General features: G+C 38.0%; 1 protein-coding gene across 4 annotated transcripts in view; it reads right to left on the minus strand.

The window, feature by feature from the left end:
• Positions 1-18,829, minus strand: part of ZMYND11 (zinc finger MYND-type containing 11) — a 106,071-nt gene that overhangs the window by 17,881 nt on the left and 69,361 nt on the right. For 2 of the 4 annotated variants that reach the window (XM_027686787.1, XM_027686788.1), the window contains exons 4-7: positions 13,033-13,077; positions 10,065-10,226; positions 1,005-1,082; positions 537-629 (exon numbers count right to left, since the gene is read on the minus strand). In XM_027686787.1, coding sequence (XP_027542588.1) covers positions 537-629; positions 1,005-1,082; positions 10,065-10,226; positions 13,033-13,077 — 378 coding nt within the window. The remainder of the gene's footprint in view (positions 1-536; positions 630-1,004; positions 1,083-10,064; positions 10,227-13,032; positions 13,078-18,829) is intronic. The other 2 variants (XM_027686789.1, XM_027686790.1) reach the window with 2 other exon arrangements.

Genomic DNA, 18,829 nt, shown 5'->3' on the forward strand with positions numbered 1-18,829 from the left:
GACAACATACTTACTAGTACTTTATTTTTGGAACAATTAATGCAAAACAGATGTTTTGAGTGAGTCTTGTTTTTTCATGATCAACAAAATGATTGGTTCTTTATGAATCATTTAGATGCTTATAAATTTGACACCTACACAAGAGCATAATGACTGAAATTGGAACCTGGTCAAAAACATTGGGCCAGATATGCAAACATAGGCACTTGAGTCCATATTCAGTCATTTAGCTAAAGGTACTTTATATAAAGATTTTAGCTACCTAGAGCTCCTAATAAAACCTTAGGACAAAAGGACTTGAGGATACTCTATGTCTGAAAAACAGGCACCACTCAAAATGGTTTTACTCAGTTACCTATTTAAGAGGAAAAGATTGAAATGCTAAGCTGCCATATCCAATGCTGGATACAATACTGAAATACTGATCATAAAGAGAATTAAACAGGATTAGTACTTTAGTCATGAAGGAATTTTTAGCCCTTGACTGTTAAAAGACGCCATAAGCAGTGTGGAAGTTAGAAAGCAAGTCACTCTACCTCCTGTATAGTAGGAACATCAACAGCTGAGTGCACCAGCCTTCGGTACATTGGGTGTTTGTTGTCTTTCCCTTTCTTGTTTAGATCTATAGCCTGAAAGGACCATGAGACAGTGTATGTTATTGCATTTAGAATCTGCTTAAAACACAAAAGGATTAGAAAATGCAATAGTTTGGACTGTTTCAGGTGGGGACTACACAAGGCCACAGTCTGGCAGATCACGTGTCTCAAACCTGAAAAATGTCCATTTCAGAGGAGCCACAGGCCCAAGGCATAACCTGCTCCTGCCAAAATGATAGTAATCCAAGCAATAAGACCTGATAAGCATATGTTGAAATACACACACCACTTATGACAAGGGAAATAAAAACCTCCTTGTTGTAGCCCTCCTCCCTGCGCAGTGACCCACGGGCAACCTTAATGCATCCTCTCCAGTGCACTGAATAAACTTTCCTGTTTCAGACTCACCCGCTCCTTCATACGAGAGACTATGAATCGCAGGTATGTGCTCATCTCTTGTTTACTTGTGTTTTTCTTCTTGATACTCTGCCAAAGAAAAACAGGATCATATTATTATTTTAAACTTGACTTCAAAACTCATCCAATAAAAATTTTCTCTGCATTAACACATAATTTGGAAAGGTAACTTTGAATCACATAACGCACATAACTTTTTAGGGAAAAGCTTTTCTGGGAAATTAGTAACACTGACATGTCACAACAACTATATATGTTGCTTTGAATTATGTCTGGGCTGAGGACTTCAGCTACAGAAGAATTACAAGTTTTATTTCCACTTGTATCCATTATAGTTTGTCAAAACCTCTCATAAAAAAAGTGTCTAATTAGAATAAAGCAATAAGAAAGGCATTTTAGGGAGCAGCTTAAAATTTATTTAATGGTCTTTTTATTATCAAGGCATAAATACTTTCAGTAAAATAAGAAATAATTTAAAAAATAATATCCTGTACCATCTACAAATTATGTGCTTACTAAGCAAAACGACACCATCTGGAAGGAAGTCAAATCGGTTCTAGCCAGTAGAAACTCAGAGCACTTTTTACTGCTCAAGAAACATAGCAGTTGTGGATTTTTGTGGTTCTTCCTTCACAAAATCTAATCCAGATTCTGGAACATGGATCACTACCTTTTAGCAGTTCAGGATCCAGAGCTTTTTCCCTCTCAGTTTAGTATAGAGATTAATCCCTACCCTTCAAAGTCCATAAAGTCCATCCAGGCTAGTGGGAAGCCCTGTATACAGAAAATGTGCTTCTTAAGAGAAGGTGGCTCTCTGCAAATGCCTAATGTGCTCTTACAACCAGCCTTTCCAATTCCAGATCACAGCAGCTGTGCACAGTTCTGCATGGCCTTACAATAGCTGGTTGATATGTGCTATCTCCTCCTTGCTTTTACCTACAGTACTCTCCAAAACAAAATTACAGTGAAACAACAGCATGGGTTCCAGGTTTGTTATCCTGAAGTGTTTCTAACTGCTCACATCTCTTGCAAGGCATTTACTCCTCCTCAGACCTCACACTGAGTGCCAAGCTGAATTCTCCCCTTCTCATGCCTCACATCACCACCTGCGTGTAAACTGTGTAGACTAAACCGGCTCAGTTACATGTCCATCCTCAAAATCTGATCTTTAGCAAGATCCACCTAATTGTGCAGATGACTGTTGCTAAGCAAACACAAGAAAAAAGAGAATCCATGTTCTAAGAGGTAACTAAGAGAGGTATGAGGCTTAAGAATTTTCGATCACTACAAGTGTGCTATTTTTCATTGAATTACTTATATATGACTCTGAACATATAGCGGGAGCACACACATCAAGTGCAGAGCAACTACTTTTATATATTTACTTGGCAAGAGTAAAAATTACACATTAATGCAAAAAAAAATTGATAGGATTTGGCTGTGTCTCCTCTGTTATATTTCTTCTGCAAGACACCGAAGGCACTGAAAATCACTGGCCGTATCCTGTGCTTTCAAAGGTGCAACCTATACATCTCAGGATTGCACTGACTGCCTCTTTCTTAAAACAAAATTGTGCACAGCACTACCTGAGAAGATGTTTATTTAACTAACAGCAATTAGAATCATTACAAACTGTGCTGAAATAGCAGTTCAGTCACGAACCTACTTAGATACTACAATATGCATAATAACACTGTAGCTTTCTCCTGACTACCACTGTTGGGTAAAACTCACTGTTGTGGAAAGGGTCAGCCCTAGGTATTTCTAATACCTACAGTTTCTTTAAGCATTATTTTCATAATATTAATGGTTGCCTGACCTTCCTTTCAAACTCTGGACTGAGACATAATTTTATCCAGCCCCATATATCTGAATCACCTTCTGTATATTCATGTTTGACTCTGACTGCTATAGGAACGTGCATTCTGCTGGAATTCAAATCACCTATTCGGTTTCTCATAGACCAACATTGTTACTGCAAATGAAAACCCAAATGTGCATTAAATTATCTGCATTATGAAATGCTGCTGTCATTTTGTCATTTCAGGCACCAGAGCGCTGTATGCTTGCTAATGACACAGCATTTTAAGAGACTGAAACTTATAAGAACACAATAAAACTCACTTGCACTGCCTAGTCCTTCTACATCTCTTTTTCTGACATGGTTCTGAATTTATCATCCTTTGAATTCATGTGAACCATTTTTCATGCCCTGCTGGGCAAGACAGTTTGTAAGAGACTGTGTTGAGATAGATGGTTTACAGTTTTATCCTTCAGATCATAAGAAAAGATAGATAGCTGACTTTGTATCATTATTGATGTCAGCAATTAATATCATCTTAAGCACCAATAAAAATGATATAATTAACTTGCCAATTCAGGCAAACTTGAATTTCTCCACTTTTCCTTCAGTTCCCTACCCTGACTTATTTTAAGAAAAATTTGATCTCCACGTTTCTGTACTAAATTTTGAAAGGTAATAAATTTAGGGAATTGGAGCCTATGAGCCAGTAAAATGTCTTTTTATGGCAAGGTTGCTCACCCTTTGTAGAAAGCAAGTCTTATTCCAACCTCTTCATTCACTTTTCAATGAAGATTAGCCATTTAGGAGGTACCATTCACACATTCTTTGGAAGTTATAATGTAAAACATGTAATTAAATAAAAAAAAAAACAAAAAAACTTCTTCTTTGTATTTTGAAGACTTTTAGTGTTCTCACAGAAGTCAACCTAGAGCCACTTAAAGCAAGAAAATAGATAATACTAGATGGGGACTATATGTTGCATAAAACCAATTTACATTGCTCTGACACAAGACAATACACCCACTTTAAAGTCCCTTTATTCAGAGTGATATATAAGCAAGTATAAATGAAAATTAGGTCTTCTAGTTTCCTACTTTCAGGAAATAGAAACAATGATAGAATCTGATAGAATCTGTAAAAGTGGCGAGATCCACCGTGTATCTTCTCCCACAGTCAGATCTACTAAGATACACTACTGCAGACCTTGTTTAAGTTCAAGTTTCTTTCAAGGAGATTGCTAAGATTCAATCCAGCCCCCAAAATACTATCAGGATTCTTATACTTGAAGATAGCCTATTTTTGGGATATATTATCTTAATATAGGACTGTGCTGGGTCTGGCTGGGATGAAGTTAATTGTCTTCACAGCAGCTCATATGGTGGTGTAATTTAGATTTGTGACCAAAACAGTGTTGATAACACATGGGTGTTTTGGCTCTTGCTGAACAGTGTTTGAACAGTGCCAAGGCCTCAGCAGTTTCTCACACTGCCCCCACAGTGGATAGACTGGGGGGTACACAAGAAGCTGGGAGAAGACACAACCAGGCAGATAACCTGAACTAACCAAAGAGATATTCCATGCCAAATAATGTCATGCTCAGCAACAGAAAGGGACAGGAGGGGTTTAGCCATCTTTAGCTCAGGAACTGGATGGGTATCAGTCTATCCTTGGAGGTGGGGAGTGATTGCTTTTGCATTACTTTTTTTTTATTTCTCTCTTTTCTTCCATTCCTTCACTTATTTAACAATTTTTACCTCAATCAAAAAGTTTTCTTCCTTTTCTCTTTCTCTGTCCCGCTGGGAGTTGGGGACACGTGAGTGCTTAGCTGCCTATTGGGGTTAACCCACAACATGGACAATTCCTAAGTCACACCAATTTTTTTGAGAAATCTGCAAATCTTCTGCTTTGAATCAAGGCAAACTGAAAGGCTGGTCAGGCATACATGTTTACATAAGGGATGTAGGAGTGAAGTAATAACCTTCACAATAGCAATCCTCCTGTAGAAGATTAATGAGATCTGGTAGGTGAAAGGCCAAGTCTGCAATCTAACTCTTTGCTTGTGGGTGCAGGAAATACCTTATATATGCCCTATTCTCTGCAGCACATCTGTTTCTTAGAAGCTGGTACCTGAGGTTTGGATTGACATTGCTCTTTATATTCAATATTCTAGATTAATTGTACCTAGCTGTTAAAGAGGGTAGCAATATATTGCACTGTGCAGGTGTTACTTATTTAGCAATTCTGGCATGCTTATAGTGCAGGAGTTCACTGGAAGACTTTACAAACCATACAAGGTTAGCAGCAGCTAGGGGCACTGCCAAGAAACACTTTATCCTGCAGTAGCACCAGTTATGATGGAAGTGAGTAACCCCTGCACCCACGTAGCTCTCAACTCCCAGGGTGACAATGGTCACGATGCTGCAGCTGCTGCAATCTTTCACTTGAACAGAAAAAATAGAGAAACTCTAAGAAATCCAAGGTGTCAGTGCCAGCATTCTGTCTAGCTATAAGCATTTAAATTACATTTTCTCCACGGAAAGAGGTTTCCGTTTCCCTATAATCTCCCATTAATGAATATTTTTCCCTTCCTCTTTCACCTGTCCTGTGTATACACACATCAAAGAGCTGCATTTCAGTTCAGTGATGGATTATGTGAAGGCTGCTCAATGACAGATACATGTTTCTAAGGGACCAGTTTCATTTTCAGAAGCAATTCACGTTTCCAGGGGGTCTATATGCAGAGGGGAATTATGTGCATGAGTCTAACATATATTCACCACTGTTCTTTAGTGCTTTACACACTGGCCCTTGGATTTTTTTAGGGCTTAAGTTTCCAGAGGAATTTGATGCTACATATGGAAAGCTTTACTGCTCTACCGCCCTCTCAAACTTCCAACCCTCAGGTCCTCAGCTTTCCTGTACCATTAAGAAAGGTATGCAGGCACACAGAATGGGTCTCAGAGCAATCAGTGTGCCCTGTGCTCTAAGCATAGTACAGAAAAGCTTCTGCATGAGCAAAATATGGCCTAAGACTTGCCTCTTTCAAGATCATATGCAGTTAAATTAGAATATTCAAAGCATCAGGTGCTTTTGGCAATGTTACAGCTGAATCCACAAATTGATTTCTACTTGTATGGTGCATTAAGCCCTTTCTGAATATGAAGCATCATATGAATTAAATATGCTTTTATGTGCACAAAGAAGGTGGCAGGAGACTCTAAGTGGAGGTTTCCCAGTTTTCTCACTGCTGTGGACAAATTCCTTTGTACTTTATTAAGTACATCCTATGCAGTGCCCTGCTGTGCCAGCTCCCTGAACTACTCAGGGGTGCACGAGAGGGACCTGCTGAGGACTAACACCTCCTCAGGTGTGGGCTCTGTGCACTGAACCATGTGGTGCTAATATTGGTCCTACACTAGGACTTGCCTTTACCCATCAATCCATGAGTATTATTTGAGTGATCACGCCAAATCTTGTTCCAGGAATGTTTCATCATACAGTTATCTAACAAACTCCTACCATAACACCCCATAAAGTAAGTTATATCCTTTCTTCCTTTCTTGTATTTTACAGTAACCACCTTCACTGACAGCTACTACCAAACACCCCCTATCCAAGCACTTGAGCTACTTCACATAAGTGACCTCCATCTTTCTGTGCTTCTAACTTCCTACTGTTTGTCATTCTCACTTGTCAGATTTTGTCTGAGGTTGATTGTCAACTGCATAATGGTGTATTTTTATGTACTCTATGAAATGCTAGTAACAGTACCAGAACTCAGAAATCACATATTTATAGAATACTTATCAGCACAGCATTTAAGATCTTAAGCTCTATAGATTACTTTATTCTCATATGCATAAACCCCAGTAATATTGAAACACCCACTATGATAGGTAAATTGGTTATAAGTCCTTGCAAAACGCATGCATGGAAGACCAATCTCTGATCAGATGATTGTACAAAATTTGAGTGTCAAGTGAAACCATATGAATATTTCTTTATTTTTGTTTCACAAATCAAAGTCTTTCTCTCTGGGACAAACTATATATCAACATGTTTAATATTGCCTTTCTATAAAATTATTTTAAAATTTGAATTTTTAGAAAATAATAGTCAGTTACACCAAGATGTCAATATTCTTCTAGTCAGAATTTTATATATATCTATTTCCCCTCCCAAAAAAACACTAGTATTTTTGCAATACTTTCTGTAGGTTTTAGGTGCTAAATTAACAGCTGAAGAAAATTAATTTCCTTCTTTCATCTCATCTAAGAGCAGCAATAAATGTGTAAGTCTCCTACATCCTTCAGAGACCGAGTTGACTAACCCTGTCTTGAATGGACCACTCCAGTACTGGGGAATGTAATCTCTAAGCTCATTCAATATTAAGAGTTTCTCTTGTGACCTGTCTACCAGGAATTTTGCTGATAATACCAATTTATTTCACTTAAGACAATGATTAGTCAACAGTCAGGGAAAAATTTCAATCACTGCAATGTGGTTTGGATTGAACTTTTTTGACTTTTGACCCTTGCTGAGAGTTACACAGGGCACAAAAATATTCAGAACGGTACCGCCAAGTTGAAAAAAAAAAAGCAGCAAGGAACTGGACATTTTTGTTTATGGATGCAGTGCAAAAAAACCATCAGCAAGGAAACAGAGTTCAGAACCAGGTTTGCAAGGGATTTTTAAAAACGTTATGGAAGAAAAAATATTTTAAAATTATGAACAAATCCTTGGCAATGTCCTTTATAAAATGTTTCTGAGTATTCAAGTGGGCAACATAAAGCTGCACAGGTTGATCAAACTCATACAACCAGCATTTGTGAAATGAATAATCCAGGGGCTTGCTGACCTTGGCAGCTTTACAGAAGCAATATTTACATAAGAATGAAGTGTTCTTAGATTATTTCTCCCAATATATTCAGTTTTAAACATAGTTTTACTTCACCATTTTAAAGAGCTTTGAAATCCCCAAGTGAAAAGCGCTATGTCCAGTTATGAGAATTAGGTATGAAAAGATATGTATCTCTTTGTCCCAGCTATCACTTTTCTTGAACATACATATTTACTGCTGATAATGCAAAGTAAATCCTGCTGTCCTTATGCAAGATAGTTAAGCTCCTCTGGACAGCAGCCACATTACCAGTTTTTTGAATATAGGCCACTCTCTTGCTTTTAACATGAAATTAGAGCAGTCATTTCCTCGGAGGGCGGGGAGAAAGTGGCAAAAAAATATTGAAGCCTGACACAAGGATGCTAACTCCCACGCTTACAGGGACTGTGCAAGCCTGCTTAGTCCAAGTTTGCAGAATTAGGGCTTGATGTGATTTGAATTAACTACAAGAAAAACAGAAGCTGCTGGCACAGGGGGAGAAAGGATGCCATGGCATTCATAATGGCAACATTCACAAAAACAGGTTGATCATCACCTGAGGCACTAAGCAAGCCAAAGATCTCTGGGGCAGGAAGTATTTAAGAGTCCCCAAAACCGCTCCTTAGCCTTTGTATAACAAAATGGGAACCAATATTCAGAAAGTCAGACACAGAGCACATGGTCTGAATTTCACAGGATTTTTTTCAAGGTAAACATTTATTTAATATCATTGCCATAAAGGACTTCAAGGCTTCAAGACAAAAATCAAACTGTTCTTAACACTGACGTATCAGTGCATATCTCATGCAATGATTCAGCATTTCCACTCTGATGACATCCATGTTACAAGATAAATGTTATAAAAGCTGCTACCTCATATACAAGGTGGCATAAACCATTTACATTCCCTATTCTCACCAGGTGTGATCTAAAATTACTGGCAAACTAGAATGGAGACTGGATCCAGTTTATATAATTTTAACTATTTATAAGAACTATCAATATGTATTACGAGAACCAACAATTATTAAAGAGATCATTTAAAAATTTAAAAGTCATTCATCTATATATGGTCATTCTTTGTTTTTCACAGAGGGAATATTGTTAGCTAAATTAAAGGCTAGCAATTAAATGTGGAGAGATACAGTACGTCTCTATTCTTAACTGGTTTTTCCTGCCGCTACTTTTGCATTCCTTTCAACCTCCTTTATTTTTTTGCTATTTCCCTAAACCCTGAGAGCTCTCTATCTTAGGCAACAGGCAACAGGTTTTTTACCACTAGCTCTGAGGTAACACCAGTCAAAAAGTGCTCTTTTGAGACAAAACAATCCACGTGTTTTCAACAACTGCTTCTCCTCGGTACACTATGAAGTACCCGAACCCTTACATTCCTTGCACCACAGATCATCTGAAGGTGAGTCTGCTGCTCTACACTAGATCTAAGCTTTTAGCAAGGGAATTGCCTCTCCCTCCAGCAATCCTAGGCAGAGTGGAACTGGCAGTTTTAGGCTTTTCTCTAGCAAGAATTTTATCTTAAACATTCATATGCATTATTCCCTCCACAGGAAGGGAGCCTAGCTCTGTAGGAAGCCCAGTAATGTGCTCCATGGGAGGAGGTGACACAGAGATGACAACAGCAAGAAGTGTCTGGCTGGTTCATGGCCAGGTATCAGTAAGCACCATCCTGACTAGAATGTTTAGTCTTCTAACCACGTGTAGACAACATATCTGCACATTCTTGAAAAGTATATAAAAAATACTTTTTGCTGTCTCCCTACCATACTCATAAGAAGAGCATTTTTAAAGAAAAAGCAGATAGATATGCATGCCATGAGTGAAATCCAGATTGACCTTTTTGCACCAACAGAATCCACATTATTAAATGAGGAGCAGGATTTCACTCAGTATCTTTTGACACTGCTCTCATCAGCAACATGATTGTGACTTTATAAGGTAAAATATTATTCCAATAAAATATTCAGAATGCAGTCATCAAAATGCAAAAAAAAAGTTACATTATGATTCATTAAAATGATGTTAAGTAAAAACAGTAGCATCTTATACAGCAAGTTGTTTACTCATTGAAGATTTCCACTGCATTCACGCGTGGCATACGTACGTACACACATTCCCACACAGTAAACTGTGTGTTCAAATGCATAAGTAAAACTTGCTGGAGTCTTCAAAAATGACCATCTGCTACATGCACCACATTTTGGTATCTCTGTATAGATGCTCTAGGTAGGTACCATCATTTCAATATTCAGTTCTTTATCCATTAACCTGGCCAGACCATCTGGACACCTTAATGAATCTATTAATGAATATCAATCCTCTAATCAGCACATGAAATCTCATAGGTACTCACCCTGCAAACTGGGCACTGCCAGTGACTACTGCTGTCTCTAAGCCTGAACTCATCAGACAAACACTTGGAATGATACACACGAAAACACAGGTCACATATCAACACCTCTCCAGGCAAATGGCATTCAAAACAATACCAGTCATGATTTTCTGTTTCCCAGTCCTACAAAAAATACAAAATATTTTGGTATGACATTCTGTCAAAATCTGCAGGAACTAAGAACAAAATTGATATGTCTTGAAATCCAGCAGCAATTAGACATTATAAACATTTTAAGAAGTGTATAATGTTTAAAAAACAGGGGAAAACCTATATGCTTAAAGATCTTATCAATTTAATACACACTAACTCCAATAGAATATGAATGCCAAGTTTTAGTTTTTTTCAAGTGTCTGATTAGTAGCAATTTCAAATATGAGCTCTGTCCACAATGAAAAGTGGGTTTGTTTTCTACCTTTGTGTAAAACACTTGTTGACCTCTCCGTATTAAACTGCAAACAGAAGTTTGTGCACCTCAACAGACCATACCTATTTCCTTGGACTACTTTCCTTGGTTTGATTGTTACAGTATATTTTCAACTGTAATTTTCTGAAGGGCAGTCCCTTCCAATCTTTATTCTCTTAAAACTGTCAACTTTTCAGCATCAAAGTGTTGAGTTACAAGAAATAAATGAAATCATGAACCAATTACTGCAAGAAATGTTTCTGCTAAGCAATCCCAATGCAATTCAAAAAATAGAAAATGTTTCACTTGCTGTGCTCAATAGCACTAGGCTCATTCCTGAAATGCTCTACAGAAGACAAAGGATATGGTTCTGCTGATGCACAGATGTCTTTAATATATTCTTCCTTGAAAATTCACCCCCAACGGCCAAATTCTGACCTTTGAAACATGTGCACAAGCTTTGCTGAAATAAGTGAGAGCAACATGCATATAATTTGGAGGCAGAATTTTGCTCTAGGAATCTATAGTTCTAAAACCAAGCAGAATTGCCAGTGGCCACTGTTAAATGTTTATGTTTGTTATCTGAAATGCCACACTCTTCTCTACACTTAGAAGACAAAATAGCTGTCATATCTCAGATAAAACTCCCAATGCCTTTTCATGTCAAATGTCACTTTTCAATGGGTTCAGATCTCTGAAAAAATCACTCCTATTCTGCAATAAATTATCTTGATAAAAATCTGATCAAGCCATTTTTAATGTCATGTTGTAAAGGTGGAGTTAGCAATTCCCACTGACTGCCGGAACTGGTATTTGTTCAATTCTCATTTTTCTGTGCCTGGGAACTACAGTCATTTCATTTAAGTCCTTGTGCGAAAGGTCTCCTCCAGTGGAGCAGCATAAGAAATGCTACACAGAAGTGGCACTTCCAGTCCCTTGCACTGAAGAACAGCTGTGTTTTGTATCTAATCCATCTGACCAGAGCCCCCATGAACAGAAGAGATTTTGGGACAGCCTCAACCCAGACTGCCTACACTGAATTTTATATACCATGAATGTTGGATTGCAAGGGCAGCAAGTTAAGGGTGGAAAAAACATCCCTAACAACCTTTAACCAGTGATTTTTGAACTCAGAACTTTGCCCTCCTTTGTTGTGCAGATTAACAGTGTAACTTGACCTTTTATCATTTCTTCTCATTTAATGCAATCTCCCCATTTAATTTTATTTGGCCAATTTTGTATATCTCAGGATGGCATAATAATACCACCACATTTGGCTATAAAGAACACATCCTTGTTTTACCAAATCTTTCCCCTTCCAAATTCCAGTGGCAGTGTACTTTGGGAGCCCTTTCTTTAGGATATTTTAGAAACAACTAAAGATACTGCATTGTTGGTGCACTTGATTTGCCTGCAGACTGAGAAAAATCAGGATAAAGTATTGCTTTGTATTTCTTTCATATTCACTGTAATACATATCTTCTTTATGAAACAAACAAAAAAAATCAGGTGGCAGTAAAGGGCCAATTAAGCAAGAAAAAGAATCGGTTTTGGTTAAAGATCTATTCAGATAAAAATCAAACTAAGAAGACCTCAAGAGGTCGTAGAGTTTCACCACAGAATCACATTCCAGGATTCTTAATTTTTTTTCGTACTAGTTACATATTTGCATCTCCCAGATATTCCATTGTTAAGAAATATGCTGGCAAAGAGATGTGGAATGTCATAAACATACGGAAATATACTTGCTGGCAAGAAAAATCATACACTCAAGCCAGAAACCATGACGTTAAATAAAACACCAGAAGAAGCTTCCTTCAGTATTCACACTGTAAAATTTTGAAAACATCATTATTTCTAAATACAAACACCCAGGTTTTTCACAAAAAATATTTTTAGTTTAATGCAGTATATTTAGTGCATAAGTATATCTAAGACATTCATTTGTGCAACATATGTGAAACGCTAATAAAAACCAATAAAAAAAGGTACATAACTCTTGTGGACAACTGCCCTATTGACTTCAATAGCAAGGTCAGAGGCATTAATTTTCCTCCAACAGCAAATGTTGGTTATTGCTTCTCTCGGTTTACATAAAGGAGGAGAATGTGCTCCCAACGCTTTTTTTTTTTTTCCTCGTGCGGGAAATCGGATTTATTTAAATATCTCAAGCTCTGACTGTCAGTGTTTGGGGTAGGACAGGTCAAAACTCCGCCAGCTGCAGACACGGTTAATAAGTGTGCAATTACCGCACCCACCACCAGGTGTCACCAGCCGCTCCCAAAAACCACCGATCCAAGGGCGACCGTGGTGACAGGGAATTGTGACATGTGAGCGACCACTGCCAGCCCCGAGAGAGCCATCCAGCTACATACATACAGCATGTACACTAAACTCGGAGTTGGGAGTGACATGGATGATGGTGGTGGCTAATATAGTAAACTAAGCTACCCTAATGGAAGACAGAAAACGTAATAGAAAATATGACAGAATTCAAAACCACATAGTGCAAAAATTGTTCACCTTGTTTTTTGCTGCTGTCTGGGAAAAAGGCTGCATACCGTAGGCCTTTCAAAATAAAAACAAAACAAACTTTGTATCTATACTGTAAGCCATCTGATTATCAGGATATACATAAGGCTAGAAAGAATTCATGCACAGTGATCAGGAAATCAATCTGTTAGTTCTAACTTCTGGTTCCATACATTTCCTCCTGCATTTCTGGAATGCTACCTAACACTTTCACCACATTTTACTTCTTTAAATTATCCCATGTACTTATATCATTAAAAGAACCCAACACCCATCATTTTCCCCATATACATACCCACCACCAGGCTAACTTAAAAATCATCAGGAATATTAATGATTGTTAATTAATGCACTCTCTTAGATACGTAAACCTTCTCTGTGCATCTAAAAAAGATCCTTCTAAGAAAATTTACTTCATAGGGAGTGGCCCTGCCAAAATCACAGCAACACCTCCTTTGCTGCGTTAAATGTTATTTATCAATTTATTTATTTTATTTATCAATAAAACTCACAGTCCTTATTTGTGTATAAAAGGTGATACATTTTCCCAGGGCCATGTAGACTGAAGGAAGGATCTCCACCACAGGGACTCAATTTGCCAATATCCTTATTTCCTGACGCAGGGCAGGGAAAGCCTCCTGGGTCACTGTGCTGGCAGGAGAAGGGAATCCTCCGCCGGCAGCGCTGGCTGCCCAAGTTCAGCAGTTCAGCGGCACCCAGTGACTGGCCACAGCCCTCAAGAGGCAGCGGGTTTGGCAGCAAAGCTGCACAGCTCAGATCCAACAGGAGGCCTTCCCCCTTCCTTTTACTCAGCTGCCTGCTGCATTCGTAGATCTATGCACCAGCAGGGCAGCAAATGTCGGTTTGGGGGGCTGTATTTAATAACCAAAGAGCTACCTGTGCTCTGTTAAGCAGAGTGGGATCTTGCAATGATAATATGGGCCACATTTGGTCACTTGTTCTTTATATTCAAATCAGTCAAACATTATATCACAAAGGTCACTTTGCACTGACATAAATAGTTGAGATTTCTCAGCAACATAAGTGAAACACTGCAACAATTTCAAAAATACAGCTTAATTTATGAGCAGCACATAAGCTTACTTTTTTGTGATTTGTCCTAAGTAGGTTGTCTTAAAGCAAATACATACATTTATTCTGGAAGTACAGAAAGATAACATGGGACAAAAAATGTCAGGCTATCCAGAACATTTGACAATTTAAATACAGATAAACTCAACAGAAAGGAATGAATCATCATGTCGTAGCCTTTACTGTAAAATAAAATATATAGTTGTTGTCAAGGAAAGAATAATTTTAGTGCACAAAGAAAATGTCCATTATAATGCAAATGTACATGGAAAAGAAATGCTTACTCATTAGTAATGGAGATTTACTTAGCTGTAATTGAAATAGGGAATCTGTATGTTGGAGAATGTGACATCCTGCTGCACAATTAGCATACCATTAAGTAGGAGATGTGAAGCACACACTAACAGTAAAATTAACAATAACTCAGAGGTCACAATTGTAACTATTAGGTCACTTCCACACCTTAGCAAGCCCATAATTATTGTAAAAAAAAAAATAAAGAGAGATGTAAAAACAAGTAATAAACTTTTATTTTCATATAAATTATATGTAGGCATTGAAGATGAAAAGAGTATAACCTCCTTTCTTAGGCTTTGTCTAAAAGGACCACTCTGCCTTTTTATAATGAATATTTCATTAACATAGCTCATTTCTTACCTGTTAATCTGTTTTCTCCAAGTCCCTTAATGGTAGCCCAGATACTCGGTATTAAGTCACTCTACTATCAGGTGGAGAGAGGAAGAGGGAGGGGGAAAAAAGCAAAACTCTATTCATGAAACTCCCCTTTCTGGGGATTTGCTGGTTTCACACTGTTGAACTAGATTTCCCAAACAATCCAAAATATGGATATCCTTTGGACCCAACCAGCAGGCTAAAAAAAGAAAAGGGTCACATAGATGGGAAAAACAGTTATAAGTCAGTTATCTTTCTGGTGCATCATGTTTATTTATGAATAGTATACATACACTTCTGTTGTCCTAAATTCAATATGATGCAAAAGAAGGGGAGCATTTTCCATGGAGCTCACGGTTCCCAGCATTTCCTGTGTGGCACTTGTCCCATAGCACTCTTTGGGCTTTTTTGTTCCCAGATGTTCTGCTTCAAGTGCTTCTCCAGAGTTTCTTTGCTGCTGTGGTGTTTCTCTACACCTCTCACCTACACTCATGCACACACAGCTCCTCCCAGGTCCCTGGATTTTCATTCAGACCCACCTGTGCACAAATTCATGGTCAGCCCTGCATAGTGTCTACGCTTTAACAGTCCCTAGAGCTCCAACTGCCCATTGGATAAAGAATTTAGAACAGTTTTTCACATTAAGTCTAAAGGGAGAATATTAGCACATTATGGTAGATTTCACCCACTTTGTACTGTAACAACACTGTCACAGTGGTGGAATCTAGAATGGCAAAAAGGTCCATGCCAGTAGAAAGTAGTCATTTACAAAATATAAATTATTTAAAAAGAGTAGTATTTGCATATTACACTTATTTCAAGACATTTTCAAATCCAGCCCACAACTTTAGTGTAATCTTTTCCTAACTATTCCATAACCCTTTAGAAAACTGAAAAGAATGTCAATAAATGAGTTCCTACTATTTCTCAGATTTCCATTTCTTTAACATCTAATAAGATAGGTTACGCTCAGTTTAAAGATATAATTTCTGAGGCAAATGTTCTGGATTCTGGTATTTTAGGATTTGGGAACAGCCATAAGGAACACTTCCTTCTCCTCTCCTCACCTCTTATCAGCTTTGAACATCAGAGTCTTTTATATTTTCTTATCTTCAGCTTAGAAATAAGCTTTTAAAATCTTGGGTTCTGCCGTTAAGTTTTCTTTGTTGGCTTTCAGTAACTCTTCACTGGAACCCAACAAAGTCGACTACTAGTCCATATCAAGTAGACAGATACATTGAAATAATTGCCTCACACAAAAATTATGCATTACTTTTTTCATATCTTTGATTTTGCTTTAGGTTTTACAACATGCATCCATCATCAGCTGCTGTTGGGGAGTAATTACTATCTTCTGTACTTAATCCTTCATATTTCAAACTTTCTGCTGTAAATTTAAAGCCTTTATTATAATAACAAGTGGTGGTACTGATTTCTAGCATAGATGTTTCTACCATATCGTTACTCTTCTCTGGTATCCGTGTCCTCTCCTTAAGAGGTCTCAGAGTATGCTGCAGGAACCCATGTCCCCATTCACATTAGACAAAGCAGCACCTATTTCTGTCTAAACACATTTTCCATTCTTAATCAGTCAGTTCCTTTCTTGTCTTTTTCAGGCAGCATCTGCGCCCACCAAAGCTTTCTCAATTAGACATAAGCTATACTAAAGGTAATTGTGAAAACCTTGCAGTGCATTTTGCGCTCTTTATGACTCACAAATATAACAAACCACTGTGGGGATGCACTACCTATAGGACTTCTGTCCTCCAGTACAAAACCTGAAGGAAATGCTTCTTACTTGTACATTTGCTGTAAATAGCTACTGCCCACTTCATTTGTCTGTTCACCAGTACTTCTCTCGAAGTGTAAATATCGGAATCTGTGCCCCATACAAAAGGCAGTCTGAAACAGGCTCAGACAAGAGCAGTTGGTAACAGCCCTTAAGAACCGTGGAAACTCTCAACCATGCTCAGCTTTGAAAGGCCTCCCCTTGCTCATCTATCCTGCAATACTGTTGCAATCCCTGCAATACTGTTCAACTGCCAAGTAACTGCTCTGTAATAAGAGGAGTTTCACAAAATGTGGCTGATTATCTGTAGAGCTGCATAGATTTGAGCATTAGTTCTTTTCAGAGAAATCACGTGCACGTGGTATGTGCACGCTGGCCTCTCGTTGGGTACAGCAGATATTAAGAAATCTCCAGCTTATTAGGGATCTCTGGCAGATGTGCTGGTTTTCACTCAGACACCAGCATGCACCAAATACTACCTGGGTCGAACAAATACAGTGTGTCATGGAACACCATTCCCAGGATCTTTTCACACGCAGTGGGGACACTGTGTATGTTATTCGCCAGAGGCCCTGGCCTGCTGTGAGGGCAGCCTTCCTACTGCCCTTTGGGTCAGACTTTTCTTCAGGCCACATCCCTGCCTCCAACTATTGCTTAGCAAGAATGAATCCTCCTGTAAACCTGCTTTCAGCAGCCTACTGAATGTGCTTTTATCTTTTCATCAAAACAATGATGAAAAGGTTAGGTTCCAAACTGAGGAAGGTGTGATTAATTCCTTGATGGCTCAGAGGATATACTCCATCTTTGCAGCAGGTAAATGGTGAGTTAGCTGTTTAAGAAAGTACTTTCCTTTCATCATAGCTGTAAAGAATCCATACTTGATCAGGGCGATTGCTTCCCAATGATAAAAATTTCTTAGATCATCATATGTTTTACATTTAATGCTGGAGTACTGCATTAGATTAAATTCAGCATCAAAATAAGCTTATTTTCTCCCCTGCCATTTCCCCGTGTCTATGTGTTTACCAGATACATTTCTTCCTGTTTTGTATGTATTTTTTTCCTACTGCTTTTGCTCATCAAAAGTGCTCACCAAATAAACAAGCATCCATCTCTCCTTCAAAGCCAAAAAGACTTCAGCAGCTAGAATCCCTTTATGAAAATTGTTTCACTTTATCTTCTCCTTCTTTTTCTGGAAAACTACCACAGCAGGTAGCTACAATGATGTGTACTTTTACAGACAGTATAATTTATCCATTGTAGATCAGTTGCCTTTTATAGATCTTTTCCTTTGATGACCTGGGCTTTATCTTTAAAATGGATATCCATAAACTGACTCTGCAGGACAGTTTGTAGGTCCTTATTATTCATATTTTATCAATAAAAAAAAAATCCAAAGCAATTATGAATTCATATGTCCTCACAACTACCTAGGCATCTTGTTTAATTTTAAGTACATCTATGTATTTATTTGTTTGTTTGTTTGTTTGTTTATTTACTTGACCAAGATTTTCAGCATCTCAGCAACTAACTGTGATTTCTTATTTTACATTATTCTTAAATTCTCTCCTTTTAGAAATCCTTTTTATTCTAAAAAGAACCATCAGACAGGGGAGAGACCAAAATCTCCTTCTCCATAGTGCATCTTAAACACAGACGTATTTATATGCTCATGGCAATCCACTTCCATTTTTTCATTGATAACTCCTTCCTCTTGTGGTGCACTGATGCAGGAAGATTCAGGTTCTGCAGTGAATTCCACAGCCTCTCAGAACTCTTTTGGCTTTCTTTCATTGAATTTAATCTGCAAGTCTATTTAGTTTGTCTAATTAATTTATTGCCAGTTTGTCTTAGAAGTCTTCTGTTTCCTGCAGAAACCACTGAAGTCTTCTCTGGATTCCTGCCAAGACAGGTAGGTTTTTATTCCCTCTCCTACCCTGTAGCTATGTTCTGGACAATACAGGGGGAAAGGCTTCAAAGTATAGAGTCAGTCTCTTGTTCCCAGTGCTAAACAAGAAGTGAGATTTTTCAAGAAGTCTAGTAGGATGTCAGCGACCAAATTGGCTGCTAAAACCCCTGTCAATGCTTATCTCTTCAGCCTATGAGCTGTGTTCCTGAAGTAATGAATAAATCTTAATTTCCCTCCCAAGAAGATCATGTTTGGGTAGCAATAGTTTACATTATTTGAGGTGAGACAATACAAGTATTCTCCTCCAGGATATTAGAAATAGAAAA

The sequence above is a fragment of the Neopelma chrysocephalum genome, unplaced genomic scaffold, assembly GCF_003984885.1.
Source record: "Neopelma chrysocephalum unplaced genomic scaffold, ASM398488v2 Primary Assembly neopelma1_72, whole genome shotgun sequence".
Taxonomy (NCBI): Eukaryota; Metazoa; Chordata; class Aves; order Passeriformes; family Pipridae; genus Neopelma; species Neopelma chrysocephalum.